This window comes from Mus caroli, chromosome 11, assembly GCF_900094665.2.
Source record: "Mus caroli chromosome 11, CAROLI_EIJ_v1.1, whole genome shotgun sequence".
Taxonomy (NCBI): domain Eukaryota; kingdom Metazoa; phylum Chordata; class Mammalia; order Rodentia; family Muridae; genus Mus; species Mus caroli.
The window spans coordinates 28,301,213-28,319,516 of NC_034580.1; the positions used below are offsets into that span (position 1 = coordinate 28,301,213).

At 42.8% G+C, this 18,304-nt stretch overlaps 1 protein-coding gene across 10 annotated transcripts in view; it reads left to right on the forward strand.

Annotated features, from left to right (window-relative positions):
• Fbxw11 (F-box and WD repeat domain containing 11) overlaps positions 1-18,304 on the forward strand; it is a 109,762-nt gene that overhangs the window by 68,397 nt on the left and 23,061 nt on the right. For 5 of the 10 annotated variants that reach the window (XM_029483129.1, XM_021176070.2, XM_029483132.1 and 2 more), the window contains 4 exons: positions 4,016-4,078; positions 7,377-7,602; positions 16,217-16,403; positions 17,796-17,886. In XM_029483129.1, coding sequence (XP_029338989.1) covers positions 4,016-4,078; positions 7,377-7,602; positions 16,217-16,403; positions 17,796-17,886 — 567 coding nt within the window. Of the gene's footprint in view, positions 1-4,015; positions 4,079-5,517; positions 5,587-7,376; positions 7,603-16,216; positions 16,404-17,795; positions 17,887-18,304 lie in introns of those variants that run through there. The other 5 variants (XM_029483131.1, XM_029483133.1, XM_029483126.1 and 2 more) reach the window with 2 other exon arrangements.

The following is an 18,304-nucleotide window of genomic DNA, read 5'->3' on the forward strand; positions in this document are numbered from 1 at the left end:
AAAAAAAAAAAAAAAAAATTTAAAAAGTTTTGTTAAAGCCTACGAATCTCTAGTAAGAACTCTTGTTATTAAAGTTTCTCACACAACTGATGTGATGGTAAGCAGGGCTTAGCCCAGAAGGTTGGGAGGTAAACATATACAGTTTGACTGTGTAGATGCACCACCTACCCTGTAGTATAAGCTGGCATCAGACCCAGCCATCTTGTCTCAGCCTTCCAAGAACCTGTGATTACAGGCCCTTCCATTGGGGCCGAGTGCTCAATGGAACTATGTGGCTGTGCTACAGTCATGCATATGTGAAGAGCCTCCAGTGTGGGCCAAGCAGACAGCACAGCACTGCAGTGTTCTCTTAAGGCCAGTTTTCTGCCTTTCAAGTGAGCAGGGTAAGTTTGCCCTCCCCTTCCCTGGACAAGTGGCAATCCAGATTGCCATGCTACAGGAACAGATAGAAGCCTGGGGTACCCTTTCTTTCCTGTAATGTTCACAGCAGCCGCCATAACAAGACATTTTCTGTCCCTGAATATCAGTAGTGGCCAGGCCAACCTCCCAAGAGTCCCCCTGCTGCTTCCTGGATGGTATTGTTTGTTGGTGGGTTCAGAAAAGGAGGGTCTAAATTTTTACCCATTTGCATATTGTGCTCTGGCAGACAGGAGACAAGAAGTGATTACAAGCAGGCAGGAAGTGAGGAAGGTGCATGGGTATTCAAAGAATCCTCCTTTCCCAGGAGCTCTAGGACTTGGGGGTTTCACCTCTCAGATGGGCTGACTCCATGGTTTCACCTGACAATTTGGATGAGTATAACTGACCTTGGCTCCACCCAAACATTGGACCTGTGGGTATTTAAGAAGTAATATAAAAATATGTGCACGCATGGGGTGGATGGGTGGGCGGGTGTGCGTGCGTGCGTGCGTGCGTGTAATCTTACGTAGAGGACTGAGAAAGATGCTGGAGAAGTAAGTGGCTTCTGCTTGTGACTATCAAAGCTGCCCTTTCTCTTTAGTCAGAGCTGTTTGTCTGAAGTCTCGAGACGTGCTGAGCGATTGTTAGCAGGGATTACTACTGAGGGCTGTGCACCCTAGCTTGAGGGAAGCAGTATTAACTGACTAGGTCTCACTCAAGAGTTCTAGTTCCTTAGAGAATGTAAAGATGACTGTGCTCGTGCACATAGACAGTGTTTCTCAAACTTACTTAGACCCCAAGTCCTTCTTTCTCTCAGCATCTCTCATGCCATGTAGGATTAAATACCATTTAGAAGTGATTCACTGGGAATGTGGTCCAATGGTCAGGTGCTTTCTAGCAGAAGGAGGATCCATGTTTGAACTGTAGAGATGGGTAGAAGTCATGACACCCAGCCTCATCAGGATAGCTTGAATGGTGGTCTCTATTGTAGCTTTTCTCAAATATGTATAAGAGAAGCTGGGAAATGTGTAGGGGGTAGGTTTAGTTTGGCCCTCAGGGTTTCACTGAAGTGTATACACTTAGCTTCTGTAATTTAGCATGAAGAGAATAGTTGATATTTCTTCACAAGAGCTGCCTTCCTCTCAGCTGTATAAATAATGCTGTTGCTATTGTGGAACAGGTGAATTAAAACCTCTCACTGTGATGATGCTGTTACTAGTGTAGTCTGCAGAACTCAGACATTCTTGCTTCTTTCTTGAGTGAAAAACATGACAATGCTTAGGTCACTGCCATACTCTGGCAGTAAGGAACCAAGATACTGTTCCGATTGCAGAGGGTTTAGCGTAGTCTATAATACTGGCCTTATGAGTGTCACAAGGACTCTGGCTCTCTGCTTGCACTTGACTTCCCATCCTCTCCGTGCTCTCCTTGTGTGGCCAGGCCTGCTTCTGTCTCCTTGCCATTCATTTTATTTAACTTTTTATTGATTCTTTATGCATTTCACATCATGTACCACCAATCCCATTTGTCGTCCTTCATATCCTCCCTTTGCCCTTGCAACCTCCACCCAAAAGACAATAAACAAACAAAACTCAAACCCAAACAAACCAAACAAAAAATCCTGTCTTGTCATGGAAGCTGTAGTGTGTCACAGTGTCACACAGTGTAGCCTTTTATCCATACATCTTTGCTTGCAAATGTTCATTGCAGTGAGTCATTGGTCTGGTTTAAGGCCTTTGGCTTCTTCTGCACCATCAATACTGGAACCTCACCAGGACTTCTCTCAGATGTCCTGTTGTTGCCCCGTGTCATGGAGATCCAACAGCTTTGGAGCTGCAGTTGGCCCTTTCATGTGCTCCAGCAGATCATAGATGCAGTAGATCTGTGTTCACTTCTCCTCTGTCTTCTGCTTCAGGACTGCCCACTGCTACCCCTGGTTTTGAGCACTAGGACATACTGCTTGCTCCCCACACCCCTGACCTTTGTCCTGTCCTCTGTCACTGGCCTTGACTTTCTGGGACTTTTAAGATTTTATTAAGGAAGAATTTCCCTCCACAGTCATTCTGCTCTGCCCAGGACAGTGACGTTGTAAACATGTGCAAAGGAAACCTTGGAAGTAGTGTCCTCAAAGTAGGGAAGGAGGGCATCTTTGACCAGAGCATTGGTGATCTCACCACACCCTCTGGCCCACCATTTGATGAGTGATTTCATTTGCCTAAGGTCCCACACTGAGTGACCAAGTCAAGATTCCAGTGTCTTGGTTTGGTTCGCCTATTGTGTGTCCTTGACATAGACAGTAGTGACTTATTCAGTGCTGACTCCTGTCAACTGTTGCAGATTTTCCAGTGCTCTGTTGGGAAGTACTCTGGGTTGAGTCCAAACATTTTAGAACTTAAAGGATAAAGGAAAAAGTGGGCAGTTTGAGAAAGGTTATTACTGAAGATGTAAACAGAGATCCCCTTGGAAATTTTTTTTTCCTTTGGTTTTTTGAGAACAGGGTTTCTCTGTGCAGTCCTGGCTGTCCTGGAACTCACTCTGTAGACCAGGCAGGCCTAGAACTCCGCCTGCCTCTGCCTCCCAAGTGCTGGGATTAAAGGTGTGCACCATCACTTTTAATTTTAATAGAGCCATAATGGACCTTCCAAAAACACTGCAGAGCAGATGTTGGAGTTTAAGTTTTGTGTTCCATCTTAAGAGTTCTAGGGCTGGGTGGTGGTGGCGGCACATGCCTTTGATCCCATTGGGAGGCAGGGGCAGGCGGATTTATGATTTCGAGGCCAGCCTGGTCTACAAAGTGAGTTCCAGGACAGCCAGGGCTACACTGAGAAACCCGCACCCCCCCCCCCAAAAAAAAAAAAAGAGTTCTAGGTTTGGGATGGAACCTTGGAGCACCCTGGCCGCCAGTGAGGTGTCTGTCACTCCTTTCCGAGCACTGCCTGCCCACTTCCCCTTCTCATTAAGGCTCCATTTAGCTGTTCGATAGCAGCTTCAAAAAGGGAAAACTCAGTCATGTATAATCTCCAGTTAATGGGCATCTGTTGAGCCTCTAGGTTACCAAAGGGATAATTATACAGTACTTCTTTGTGTAGTAAACACAAAAAAGAAAAGAAAATGTGTTCCAAAGGCAAGTCAGACTGTTAGTGACCAACAGCATCCTCTTCTTGAGGGAGAAGATTGGGGCAGTCATCTACTCGTATTGCTGGGGGAGATGGCAAGGCAAGGCCATTCCCCAGATCAGCTATGGAGCGAGTGGGAGGGAGGCCTTGTCGCTTGTAATTGCTGGTGGGTGGGATGCATTACTGAACAGCAGACGTTCTAGGAGACATTGTGTGCAACTATTGGGAACTTGTGAGTCTCTGAGTTTTCTGCCACAAGCCATAGAACAGCAGTGATGATGAAGGTTAGCCCACAGGTTTCATGCCCAGGCTCTGTAAGTGAAGACTGTATGCTTAGGAGTATAGCTTCCTGACCCAGCATGGTGTGTGTGAGCAACAAGCCAGAGTTCTTGGGTTTGTATCCCTAAACTCTAGTTTGGGATCTCAAAGTTTATGTCTTGTAGTCATTTAGGTTTTGCAGAACTTGGCATAATTCAAATAACTTGTTTTTCCCCCTTTAGAACACTTCAGTTATGGAAGATCAAAATGAAGATGAGTCCCCAAAGAAAAGTGCTCTTTGGCAGGTAGGCATGATAAGCTAGCAGATGATTGTAGATAAAGCTCTGCCTTTCCTTGTGTGCTCACTGAGAGCAGAGCCCAGCCTCTGTTTTGTGTAGGGTTGCCAGATTTAGAAGCCACCCTGCTTGTCCACCATTTCCTCTGGGGAGTATCCTTACTGCTAGTAAAGCACTTTGGAGTTTTATGGAAGATTCCAAAAAGGCAGTATCCTAAAATACCAACTTTGTGGCCTAAGATAGACTGTGTGGAAATCCTCCATCACGGGGATGGTGGAGGCTTAGAGCCAAGTGCAGACCGCTGCTTTTCTCTGTCTGCAGCCCACCCTCCTCCCTGCTCTCCCTATGAGGGTCTGTCCCCTTTGTCCCCTTTCAGATCAGTCTCCTATCCTGGCTCTCTCACTTTCCTGCCCAACCTCCCCGGCTTTGTGGTGGGTGTCTGGGGAGCACACACACCTTCATGGTTTAGTGTTTTCACTAAGCATGCTGGTGAGCATTTTTTTCCTTTGTGAGGACATGAGTAAAGGCACAGTATATATAAGGAAAAAAAGTGACCTGGGCACATTTGAAAACTATAAAGTAGGTTAGTTAGCTAGAATAGTGCACGCCCAGCAAGTGTAAGATGACGTGGACCAAGGTGAAATAATGGCAGCAGGGCTGCAGGGTTTGTCTGGGCCTCGGGGTCTAGGATAGCAGCTGGAAATGCACTCCTAAGCACACAAGTGCCTGTTTGTTTTTTTGAACATCATGTATGTGTAAGAGGAACATGCGCGACCTTTTGCACCGCTTCGCTGTACTGCTCTTCACTGTGACCTTTAGTTTACAGTGGCTCCCAGGTTCCTTCATCTGTTCATCTCCTCACTGGTCACTCAGTGGAAACTAGATGGTAAATGAGAAAGTGGATGTGGGAGTACTGTGATCTAGGAAGCAGGCACAGGTGTAGGCTGTCACCATCATTCTGTTTAACCTGTTGTGACCGACCACAGAGGTTCTGGGGAATTATTGTCAGTAGGGGTGGAGTAAGAGAGGCCGAGCACATGGGGTCTGTGAGACTCCACAGTTGGCATTGCCATGTGCAGCCTCATTCTGTCCTGGTTATTGTGCTCACACCACCATAAAACCCTGCATATCTCGTCTTTGCTCCTTCCCATTATTTTCAAAGCCGTCAGTGGTTAATCCAGCCTCACTGTATTTAAAGCTGGACTGCAGTGTTGCTGTGCAGAAAGATAAGTTGTGATTTGGATTACCAATGCTTGTAATTAGACACTTATATTTTCCTGTTACAATGTTGTGATACTGTTATGCTTAAAATAGCATTGACATCTCCTTTTATGTTTATCCTTTTATATTTGATATCTTATGTAAAATACCCTTATATATCTCCCTTTATATTGGCTGATATTTATCATAGCAACGAATTTTTACTTTGTCTTAAGTTCTTCTATTGAGGCAAGTAGATGAGGAGTCTTCCAACAAACAGAACTTTTAGAATGCCTGTTCAATGCTGCCCTCTGGTGGTAAGAGATGCCAATTAAATTATCCCTCATTACGGGAATTGGGGGTGATATGGAGATGTGGAAATGGATGGTTAATATAAATTAAGTAGAAGATGAGTGCTTTCTGACCTTGCTGTAAATGTAGAAATAAAAGCATACTTGAGATGTGAAACTGAATTTATTTTTGTCAAGGAAGGTCAGAAGTTTCCTTTGAAGTTTACAGAGGTTCTCGTGTGTGTGTGTGTGTGTGTGTGTGTGTGTGTGTGTGTGTGTGTGTGTGTGTGGTCTAGTTTAATATGAGAGCATACTATTAACAAGAGCTCTTCATTCCATGTAAGATGTTGGAAACAAGTTTCTAATGGAAGTAATGGACATTTGTAATTCACCTCTTCAGGTCTGAAAATCCTCTAGGGTCTTACTTTCTGTTAGTGTATGCACATAGGCTATCAGAGGACAGATGGCTTGGCAGTGGTATGACAAAACACTGATGTGGCTAGGTGGTGGCACACACCTTTAATTCCAACACTCAGGAAGCAGAGGCAGGTGGATCTCTGACCAGCCTGGTCTACAGAGTGAGCTCCAGGACAGCCTGGGCCAGACACCTTGTCTCGAAAAACCAAACCAAACCAAAGACCTGATGTGGCTTTTAAATAGCATTATAGTGGTTGTGGCTTTGAATCTAGGGATGTAGACTGTTATTGTTATGGTGATGGGGGAGTATGTATATGGGTACATGGTTGTGAGTACGCAGCCATGTCTGGACATTGTCTTCTGTTGTTTGGCCGTCTGAACTAATATGGAAGGGTCAAAACTATTAGGAGAAAATGAAGCTTTATAGATGGATTTACTTTTAGGCTTCTCCTCTATTTAGATAGAGGGGGGATTCTCAGTATGATCTCCTAAAATGCAGTCTGGTCTAGCAGATGCAGCAGCACTTGGAAACTTAAAATACAGATTCTGAGGTTCTCATCCAGACAGATGGAGCCAGAATCTGTGTTACCAGGCACTCAGCTACTCTAGTGCTTGCTCAGGTGTGAGAACCAACCCTGCTCTGGTTTTGATTGCTCTTGGTGCCTATGGTCAGCTGCAGTCTAAACACACTAAATGAAAAATTTCACAAGTGTAGGTAGGGAGAACATACATACATATTGTACTATATTGTTTTAAGTATTTTGTTATTGTCAATATTTTTGCTATGCATAATTTATAAGCCCTGCTTTATCATTCGTATGTATGTATGTATGAAGGCAGAAACAAGTAGTGTTTGGGTCCATGGTTTCAGGCCTGATGTCTCGGAAATATCTTTTTTTTCTCTCCTTTTTTCAAATTAGATATTTTCTTTATTTACATTTCAAATGCTATCCTGAAAGTTCCCTATACCCTACCCCGGGAAATATCTTGAGACTATAAGAGAGACATTAACTTTTAATTTTGAGGAAGTGGAGACAGATTACTACTAGCCAACTAGATGCTGGCTTATCAAATTGGGCATTTAGTGCCTCTAAGATGATCATCTCCAAATGAGTTATCTAATGCTGGAGTGGTATAGTACGCAATGGGGAATAGTAAGCTAAGACACTGGTCATCTTTACAAACAGCTGCAACTTCAGTAATTACTATGGTTGATAATTTGAGGCTATGGGCCCTCAATGCATTTTAATTGTGTGATAAATGGATGAACAAAAGAGCTTAATTTGACTTAGGTTCAAATTGGTATTTTGAGGCTAAATCCATAGGACAAAAGAAATTTCTAATGAAATTGATTACATGCCTTTCTAGCTAATTATCGTTTCTTTGTTTTTCCAAAACAGATCAGTAATGGAACGTCATCTGTGATTGTCTCCAGAAAGAGGCCATCAGAGGGGAACTACCAGAAAGAAAAGGACTTGTGCATTAAGTACTTTGACCAGTGGTCTGAATCAGATCAGGTGGAATTTGTGGAGCATCTTATCTCACGGATGTGTCATTATCAGCATGGACATATTAACTCGTACCTGAAGCCCATGTTGCAGCGGGACTTTATCACTGCTTTACCAGGTAGGTAGCTGCACTTCTCACCGTCATTGGGCAGTGCATGTGTCTAGTCCTCAGTGCTGGCAGTGCCAAGTGTGGTCTGTGAAGTGAATGGCAGAATGAGTGTGTACAGTGTGAGTTGCCATTTCTGGACAGCCACTGTATTTGTAGTTAGATTTTAATCCTTCCTCAAGTGCGATGTAGTAAGATACAGTAGATGAATTTCTAGGAAACAAAGGCCACTTTTGTGATTGATCTTGCTGCGTATTAGTCAATGCTGTTGCTTTATTTAGTTGTTTTTCTGTTTTTAAAGATACACTATTTAATTTTGGTATGTAGACAATCTGTACTTTACATGTAATTTTAAAAATGTATGGAGCGAGGTATGGCAATTCATGCCTGTTCTCCCAAAACTTGTTAGGTTAAAATGGGGGGATTATTTTGAGGCCAGCCAGAGGACATACAAAATACATGTGCACACACACACACAACACACAAACACACACACACGTCTACTTTTCCTTAAGTCTGAATCTTGGCAAGCCTCAAAGAGTTGAGATTGTTCCCTTGTCTGAGGTGATACTGAGGCAATGGCCAAGAAACCAAGGAGACTGGTAATGTGTCTTTGTTAATGGTTTTTTTTTTTTTTCCTTTTTTTTGTTTCAATTCATTTATTTTATGTATGAGTGTGCATGTATATCTGTGTGCCCAGGGAGGTCACAAGAGTGTTGGGTACTCTGGAACTGGAATTAGAGGTGGCTATGAGCCACTGTTTCTGGGAATCAACCTGGGTCCCTTTCAAGAGCAGCAAGTGCTCTTAACCTCTAGGCCATCCCTCCAGCCTGTTAACGTTTGTTGACACTGCTTTGTCTACTCCTTAGTGAAGCCCCTCCATCCTCTCTCATGCATGTGCGCTTATGGGTAGTTTTCTGATTAAGTTTTACTTGTATTTACGACAGTTTTAGTCCTGAGCAAAGTCTTTAAGAAAAAAAAAGTACAGAGAACTCTTATGTTCCTACCTGTGCCCATGCCTCCCACAGCACAGCATCTGTACTGTCATTGTCCTGCCGCATTTGTGTTCATAGGTGAACCTATTGATAAACCATCCTCCCCTGACTCCACAGTAGGCATTAACCTGTTGTGGTACATCATGACTAGGCTGGGTGACATGCAAACCTGCACCCATCACTCTCATGGAAGGTCTTTACTTTGTCTTCAGTTTGGTTGGTAAGATGTAGAGCTCTGACTTGTGAAGAGAATGCTGGTTCTGTAGCGCTAACTGCTGCCATGCCATGCCAGTACATGTCTAGGAGCCTCCCAAGATGGGTCAGTGCTACTTCAACAGACCTGCCTCAGGAACAACAGGTTTTCAGCTGATGGTGCTTTCTTTCATAGCACACAGAGGACCTGGCTGAGCTGTAGTTCTAGCCTGGAACTTGGATTACAAGTGACAAGGAAGCTTCTAATGTCTTCCACTCTTCTTTCAGAATTTGTGTGTTTATTTTCTACACTGAGAGTATAAAGAATATTTGAGAGTTAGCTTGACTCTGCTGATCTTTCAATGATAGACTCGTGTCCCGTCTTCCATTGGTTGTCTTTTGTATGTCTAGAAAAGCAAATAGAAACCCTTTCCATCCAGAATTATAACATTTAGTTGCTTAGTCCAGTTTCTCATTAGGCAGATTATAAAATGACAAGGATCAGAGAAATTGGATGACATTCCCTCGGGTCACCTGGCTTGTTTGCCATGTGCTATTGTAAAATGATGGTGGACAGATATCGCTTCAAAGTTAGCACAAAGGATGAAATCACTCAGTTAAGATTACTCTGGGAGAGTCCTTAAGTTGATCATGAGTGTTAAATAAATGGATCATACCTGTCTTTGTTTGCTGTCTATTGTGATCAAGCATCATGTTCAGAAGCAACTTAGAAAGAAAAGGGTTTATCTCATCCTACAGCCTGCAGTCCTCCATTGAGGGAAGTCAGGGCAGAGACCACGAGGACCACTCCCTACCAACTGGCATGCTGAGTTTGCTTTCTTCCATAATTCTAGCCTTTTGTCAAGTTGATGAAAAACCTCACCAGGCCAGTAACTCAATTCACGTTTAGTAATGGAGGATGAGAAGAAGGGTCTTTCATTGTGAGAGAGAAAAGTCTAGGTGAATGGATTCTTGTGTGTGTGCCTCCTCTGTGTTGCTGGAACTCCAGAGCCCTGCCATTGTTCTGCACCAAGAAAGGTCAGGGAAGTCTTTCAAGTTGCTGACTGTACTGCTCCTCATCAGTGACGACCAACGAATGAGGCCAAGCCTCCATTCTCTCAAGAAAATCTGTTGTTTGTTTGGTTTTCTTGTTTTGGTTTTATTTTCTTCTCTCTAATTTGCTTTCCAAATGGTTTAGATGTGGGCAAGTGCCCCTTATGTTTACAGAATAGCCACAAGGTGGCACTGTTGAAGTTCCCCTGATCATTTCCAGCAGCCCCTTCTGGGGTGTGCACAGCCTTGGAGAAGAGGCAGAACAGATGAACATGTGTTATGTATATAAATATGGTTAGTATAATTGCGAACAATTCAGTTTTCATTACAGCGAATTTTAAGGCATTGTCCATATCTCTTTTAACGTGGAATTTTGTGGTATTGAATGTTATATGAAATGAATGGACTGTTGGCTGGGACATGGAAATATTTCTGTTAAAATGCTATTTGTTTTAACAGGATTTGATCTGAACATATATACATATGTCAGTATATTTCATACATGAGAATCTAATAGCGAAGGACAAGCTGGCCCAGCTGAGTTTGTGTTTGTGACGAGTAGACTTGGACTAACCCTGGCATTAGTTCTTCTCCCAGGCCTATGCTAGTAGAGCATTGTGGGGAAAAGATGTCTGTATGCACTTAATGTAGGTTTAATAAGATGGAGAACATTTTCAGTCATTCTGCTAGTTCAGTGTCCAGTCATTCAGTAAGTTTCTGGAGTTTGGATTTTTACTGTTAAGATTGACAATCATTTTAAACTTTTGGTTGTGAGAAACATTAGTTCTAAAAAAACTGTCTATAGTCTTGACTTTTTAAAAATGCTTACTGTGAACATTGTACCTGTCAGTGTAAGAAAAGTGGAAAATGTTTGTGGTCTCTGGCTCCTTTTGGTTCAGTGGAAAAAGTGATAATTATGATACGCTTTTCTAAAAATCATGGTAAATGTTTAGTCTGCAATGTCAATTTCTGCAGGCTAAGTTTGTGGTTTGTAAGAACTGTTGTTGAAGGGAAAATTTATACCATTTAAAATAGAGGCAGATTGTACTTCAAAAAAGATGATAAGTCTTGCTGATCAGTCTGGTGAGGTATCTGTGTGATTAAAAATGTTGAAATGCTTAGTTTCCTGCTCATGGTTTATTCATTTGTCTAGCCCCCGACTAAGGACAGAAAACCATCACAGACTATACATATGATAGACTAGATCAAAGGTCACAGGGATGGGCAGGAATGAGCCAAGGCTTCAGGTTGGGTATAGGGCCAAAGACCCAGCATCACAAATGGAGAGTGTGCTCGCTAGATCTAGATGGCTAGCCCCAAGGCTCCAGTCCCAGACTCCACACACAGTAGCCCATCCTCATCTATGTAGGTGCAGGGTAACCTCGTAGTGGGGGAGAGCTAAAGACAGTGTGTCTGCAATGTGGGTGTGGCGGGGAAGGGCTTCCACTTGGTGATTGGGTTTTCTGGAGAGTGTAATGGAAAGCCTTGGGTTTGTGACCTATGCTGATTTTCACTTCCTTTTTAGCCCTTAGAGTCGCTCATAACCAGGAAAGGCTTCGGCACTGGTTGTAGGTAGTTGTTTTATTGTAAAAAGGTTTTTTATAACTAAAGCTGTGACCCATGAAGCAAGGAGCAGCAGAGGTTGGGTGTTTCTTTACAGCTGCTCTTTGAAGGTCTGTAAACTACTGGAAGTTACTGTATGATCTAAGCAGCTGTGTTAAGCTGGCCTCACCAAGGGCATTGAGCTGACATCACACATTTGAGGTTGGGTTTGATATGGTAGTTTTTACACATTGAACTTTGAAATCAGTGCCTTTTAATTGTTTGAGTTTATTGCTGACATTTTCTGTCTATATTCTGCTGAGGTAGTGATGTGTCCTCCTGTTGCTTTAGGAGGGGGAAGGGAGGCTCCATCAGCCCGATAGAGTAATAAGAGGCAGACACACTGCTGAGGAAAATACTTGGTTTAACACTTCAAAGCCTAAAGATCACCTTGTGTTCATTGCATAACTTCTTTTTCCTCAATGGACTTGAAATGAGAAAGTTGCAAGATTCGAATGGCTCTTACTGACTACTGAAGCATCTTGTATTCAGTGGATTCAGGTGCCCCAAAGAGAACATTTGATTCTTACTTTTCTCAAAACATTTTGGGAATATGGGACGTATGCTAATAGAATGGAAGTTAGTTGGTTTTGCTAGCAGAGATGGGCATTGTTTTCTTTGTGGATGAAGACTTCAGTAGCCTCTTCAACATTCATATCAGTTAAGGAGATTTGAGGGGAGTGGGCGAGAGAAGATTAAGGACATTTGCTGAATACCTGCTACATACCTGGCCCTTTAAATCTCCTAGTAGCCTTCCCAGCCTTGAGAGATAGATGGCTTCCACATAAAATGTGGATATTTAGAATACTTACCTTGGAGAGTTACTTTACAGATTATATGAGATAACTTCTTTCAGCACTTAATATTGTTCCTATATTATGGACTAATGATAATAAAAAAGGATAGTAGATTTGCTTATGGCCACTCACATAGCAGTTGACTGAAATAAAATGTAGCCAGGTTATCTGGTTTGACAGCCATTGCGTTTCCATAAGACTAAATCATGCTGCCTCCTGTAAGGACAATGGGAGTTTAAAGTAGTAACCACAGGAAACGAGTCTAACCGTAGGTGTCACTAGGGCAGTGTTTAAATGAGCTCATGGCATTTGGAAGAGGAAATATGTAAGGGATCTGCTTATGCAAGAATTTATTAATGGCTTAGTTGTGTGAGCAATCAGTGAGGAGGAAAGGTCCAAGACTACTAGGGTACCTTTGCTGTAAACCAGTAGTCCCCCATTTGTCAGAATTAGGTGGCATTTCTAAGAGATGGATTCCTAGGCTGCCTCCTCCAGAGACTGGTTCAGTAGGAAGTGTGAGGGATCCATTCTGTTGCTGTGCATTTGAAAGTCAGTGACCTTAGTTGATTCCAGTCCAGTCCACGGCTTTAGTATCTCATGGCTGCAGGCTCTGGCTTGTCAGCAAAGTGGACGTTTGAATGCTGTTCTCCTGCTGTGTCACAGGTCATGGGAACCCTGTCACTGAGACCTGGAAAGGCGGCCGTCTTTCTAATGCATGTTTGCCTCGCTATTTGTTTCATCTTTCCAAGAATAAGAGGATTTGAAAGGGGAATTGGTTAAGGCATGTTTATAACCAATTAGGAGGATCCAGTTAGTGGGGGAAAGTCATGCGAGCCATGTTAAAGTGACTGTTAACATCCCGTGTGGGAGGAAGTCCAGTGAGCCTCCAGCGTTAGAGAAATTCAAGAAGAACTAAGTTTGTTACACTGTGGCTAGAGAAATGTGATTAAGCATGATTTTAATGTGATTATAGTTGGGATAAGTATAGACTCGGCTTATAGCAGCTGAGAGATTCTGTAATTTGAATCCATAGTTGTAGCTGTGGCATGGAAAGAGAGGCAGACCTGTGTGACTACACATAGAAGATATAGGAGAGGGGCACATGAACATGTGGCTCACGAAGGTGTCTGGACTTTGGAGAATGGTATCAAGAACACAGAGTTGGACCTCATGTCAGATTGTCCAGATAAGGAGAGTTGAGGACAAAGTATTCCAGCCATCTGGAGGGGAGTCACAAGGAATGTAGGGATAACATGCTGGAAACAGATGGCAGGTTGGTCTATTTCCATTGTGCTTTTTACCTGTTCTTTTGTCTCTTAAACAATAAGTGAAAGAAAAGGTGTGGGAAGTTCTGAGAAGTGATTGAGTGTTGGTGCAGCTGGGCTCGTAGTCCAGCCTGGTGGTGTCCAGAGGAGACTGTTGGACAAGTCTCCAGGTTTTAAGAACTGGGGAGGGCCGGGCGTGGCGGTGCACGCCTTTAATCCCAGCACTCAGGAGGCAGAGGCGGGCAGATTTCTGTGTTCCAGGCCAGCCTGATCGACAAAGTGAGTTCCAGGACAGCCTGGGCTATACGGAAAAACCCTGTCTTTAAAAAAAAAAAAGAACCGGGGAGACGTAGGATGCAGCTGTTTAGACTGGATTTTACTCTTCAGTTCATCTTAATTTAAAAAGTTAATTGTCGCCTGAAAAGATTAGGAAGGATGGATAATCTTCAAAAGAGTGAATGCAAGATATGAAAGATCTCTTGGATAAGGGTTTTAGAGCTGGCAGTTAATTTATTAATGTGTTTTTTGCAATTTTTCTCCAATGAGCATGGATTGTATATGGTGAGAAGGTACCCAAAGCAACTGGTGCCAACTTGTAACTGAAAGGTTGCAAAGCTAGTAAGTACCAGTAAGGGAGAGGGAGTGGGCGGGGTTCAGTAAGAGGGAGAGGGAGTGGGCGGGGTTCAGTTGCTCCCCCTCATCTGGGTGCTCTTACCAGAATAAAAGTCAGAAGAGTGATCTAAAGATGGCAGTGTCTTCATGGGAACGTCTCCAGATGCCCCTATGGGCTGAAGTGACAGACTTGGACTGGACTATTTAGATGTGTTGCAGAGCTGGTAGCTGAGCTTTGGGACCCTGGAGTATTACCAGATTCATTAGGAATGGCCTGCTGAGGAGAGCAGCTGTCCTGGGTGCTGTCCTTGGTTCTGACCCATTTCCTATGCTTGTACTCAGCTGTGAGTAAAGATAGTCGCTCTTTATGTTGGTCTACAGAGGAATACCCCTTTCTGGATGCTAAAACCCAGAGTTCTGGAGATTGCAGTGGCTAGGTCACATGGAAAATTTGAAGCTGAATTATAGTAGGGATAAGCATAAAGTGCTGCTGACTCTATCCCACCAGAGGTCAAAGAATTAAAGGGAGTTGTTTTAATAGCAACTGGGGAAAAGGACACAGATTTTATTTTAACTTGTAACTGCCTCAGGAGTCTGCTGTGCCGTGGCCATTAGGAAGGATACCAGTCTTTGATTGTATGTAAGGTTATTCAAGTAAACCGGAGAGCAGTGGTGCCACGTAGCCTCAGGGTGGAGCTTGGGTCTGAGATCTAATCCAGGATAGAATTGGTATATGAAAGGCTTGGAAACTGCCATCAGCAGTATGGCCTGTCATTCTGAGACATTTGTAAAGCATGCCTGCTGCCTCCTTCCTCCAACTGAAATGTCAGGCGTGGGTGCTCAGTACATGTGGGTCAGAAAGAATTCCTTGTGTGTCATTTTGTGTTGACACTCTCACAGCCAGTGATTCTTGTTCATGCTCTGGAGAGAAGGAAATGGAGGCAACAACTGCTGCTAACTGAGGCAGAGTTGTTTCAGTGTTTGCTTTGTGTCGTACAACCAACAGTGCACGGTGAACTTGAGACATGGAATTTGAACATTCTGTGCTTGGGGATGAGTTGTGTTTTCTGTAGCTACAGGGGACACACCTAGAAGTTCAAGAAGGTTTATAACAGATGGTGACAGTGCTGCCCATGGTGATCTTCCATGGCACAGCTCAGGCAGAACTGTATCTTGAGTGAATTTCTTTTCAAGGCCCTTGCATTTTTCTCTTACTTATATATGCTGTGTACATGTGTGCGTTTGCGTGCATGCATGTGTGTGTCTCTGTGTGTGTATACCACAACATGCCAGACTCTTATGGAGGTAAGAGGACAACTTTGGGAGCTGGTTATCTCCTTCCAGGCTCCTTTCCCAAAGCCCTGAAGTAAGCAAGCGTGTTGCTTTTGAGGGTTCTTGCCCATCTGCTCAGAACAGAAAATAGTTCTCTCTCAGAGGGAGATGGGGAGATTGACATGAACACTTTTACTTTTTAAGATTTACTTATTTTATGTACATGAGGACATGGTAGCTGTCTTCAGACACCAGAAGAGAGCATCGGATCCCATTACAGATGGTTGCGAGCCACCATGTGGTTGTTGGGAATTGAACTCAGGACCTCTGGAAGAGCAGTCAATGCTCTTAACCACTGAGCCATCTCTCCCGATGCGTACACTTTTAATTCTTCACATGTCTTCAAAAATGGGTCAGTCTTACCTTTTGGCTCCCGTGGCTATCAAGAGTTGATGGTGGAGTGTGGTTAATTGCTTGTGTTCATGAATAGGAGCAACAAGCACAGGTTTTGAAGCAAGAAGTCTTGAGTTTCCATCCTGGCTTCACCACAGAGAATAGCACAAGAGCTTGTGCCTTGGCTTTAACTTTGGAGAACCATTGACCTGTAAAAGTTTGGTAGAAAAATGGGGATGGGGTTCTGAGAATTCTGAGGACAGAGCTGTCCCAGACAGCTCTCATGGCAAGAACAGCTGCTGCCGGCTATACCTGTTTATGAGCCTTTCCACGCCTTGCTCCTGCTTGTTGTACCGGCCTCAGGGTTACTTAGTTTTTACTTTAAAAGAAGGGCTGGTCTGTCTATTGCCCTAACCATTCCTTTCATTGCTTTCCTGTTTTATAGAGCAAGGCTTAGATCACATAGCAGAAAACATTCTTTCCTACCTGGATGCCAGGTCTCTGTGTGCAGCAGAGCTGGTGTGTAAAGAATGGCAGCGAGTGATCTCAGAAGGCATGCTTTGGAAGAAGCTGATTGAGAGGATGGTGCGCACCGACCCTCTCTGGAAGGGACTCTCAGAAAGAAGAGGCTGGTAAGTCTGGGGACTTGTTTGGAGAAAGTTGCCTTGATGCACTGTCAACTCGATTACTTAGGGCAAATATTTGTGAATGTGTCAGTCTATTTAAACAAGGAAAAAATTGATAGGTTAAAGCTGTTTGAATTTCCCCTTCTGACATGGATTTGTTATTATAAAGCTTTTAATACCTCATATGGGTGATATATTCATCTTTTTAAATCTATAAATTTATGCCTTTTCCCATCACAAAAAGGTAAGGAAAAAAATGTGAGCGTTGGAGCTAGAGAGATCCCTCAGTAGATAAGAACATTGGCTGTTCATTCAGAGGATCTCGGTTCAGTTCCCAGCAACTACCTGGTAGTTTACAATATTCTGGTGCTCCATTTCCAGAGGATCTGATGCCCTCTTCTGGCCTCCACAGGCACCAGGCACACATGTGGTACACAGACATATATATAAGCAAACCCCGTACATAAAACAAAATTTAAAGGAAAATATGAGAGTCCAGTAATGTTACTTATTTGTTTTTTAATTGCTAGGAATTGAACCAACTGCTCTGTCACAAAGCTATTCCAGCAGCCTGAGTTATGTCATTTCTGTTTTTATTACTGCTCATGGGGAAGAATGAAAACACAACATAGGTTTTTCTAGGAAAGCCCGTGAGCTTAATGCAGTTTGATAGTCCTGTGCATTGATAGTATAGAGAAAGTTACAGACAGAGGCACAAGACTGGGAAGATGGAGGGTGAGGCTGCATTTTTTGTGATGGGAGGAAGTCTAATGTAAGGTGAGACAGTTCACAAGCTTCATTAGCACTTACTCTTCATGTGGGCGCACTATAATATAGACCACGAGCAAGGCACAGTCCTCGGGAGGAAGGGCTGAGTGTGGCTAATGGGCATGAAGAATTTTGAAAAGTGATACCATGCTAATTGTTATCCTGATGCTAACTCTAGCATGGATTTTTCATTTTTCATAGTGAATAAAACCATAAAAATATATTTGATAGTGAAAGTATAAAATCCAGTGTGAAGGTTCACAGCTTCAAAATGCCTATTGTAATTTTTAAGAGGTTCATTAAAATGTATACACTGGCAACTGCTCATTTCAGTGTGCTCTGTTTTTTATTTGCAAGATTTTACTAACAAAGTTTATAGGGGGAAGAAAGCTCTAAAGTGAGAGTTTAATTATTTGTGTGACAGTACTCAGAAAATAAAAGACCAGCATCGTGCCAGAACTAGATTGTCTCTACCATAGAAACTATAGTTTATTAGAAACCCTCCTTTTGAACTGTTAACACTCAGTGCAAGGAAAAGACACAAAACACGGCTGTCCTTATAAGCATGCTTAAATAAAATCCCTACTTTTATGTGCAAAAATGTAACATCTGTTTGTTTTCATTTGCCAGGGATCAGTACCTGTTTAAAAACAGACCTACAGATGGCCCTCCCAACTCATTTTATAGATCATTATACCCAAAGATTATCCAGGACATAGAGGTAACTGTTTACTTAATTGTCTCACACCCTTAGGAGCTTATTCTCAACTTTTTATATTGTTTTTTAAGTCCTTTTGTTCTAAACTCATGGAACTCACACTTTTTAAAAGTTGAGTTTTGGAAATAAATGTCACTGTGTGTAATCTATAGCTGTTCTTCAGAGCTGATCACACCTTTTTATAGAAATACAACTTTTTTAAAACACGAAATGCTTCTGTAAGGCTGCCAGTTGATTAAAACCTTTATCCAAGATAAACTATATTTTAATTTGATAAATTTTCCACAATCCAAGGCCCAGTGTTTTAGGTAAACATACTTTTATATTTTTGAGCCATCTTTGTAGAAGGCATGTATGTACTCTCCTCTTAAGTCATGCATAGCTTTTCATAAAAATGGCTCAGGTTATTCTAAGCCATTAT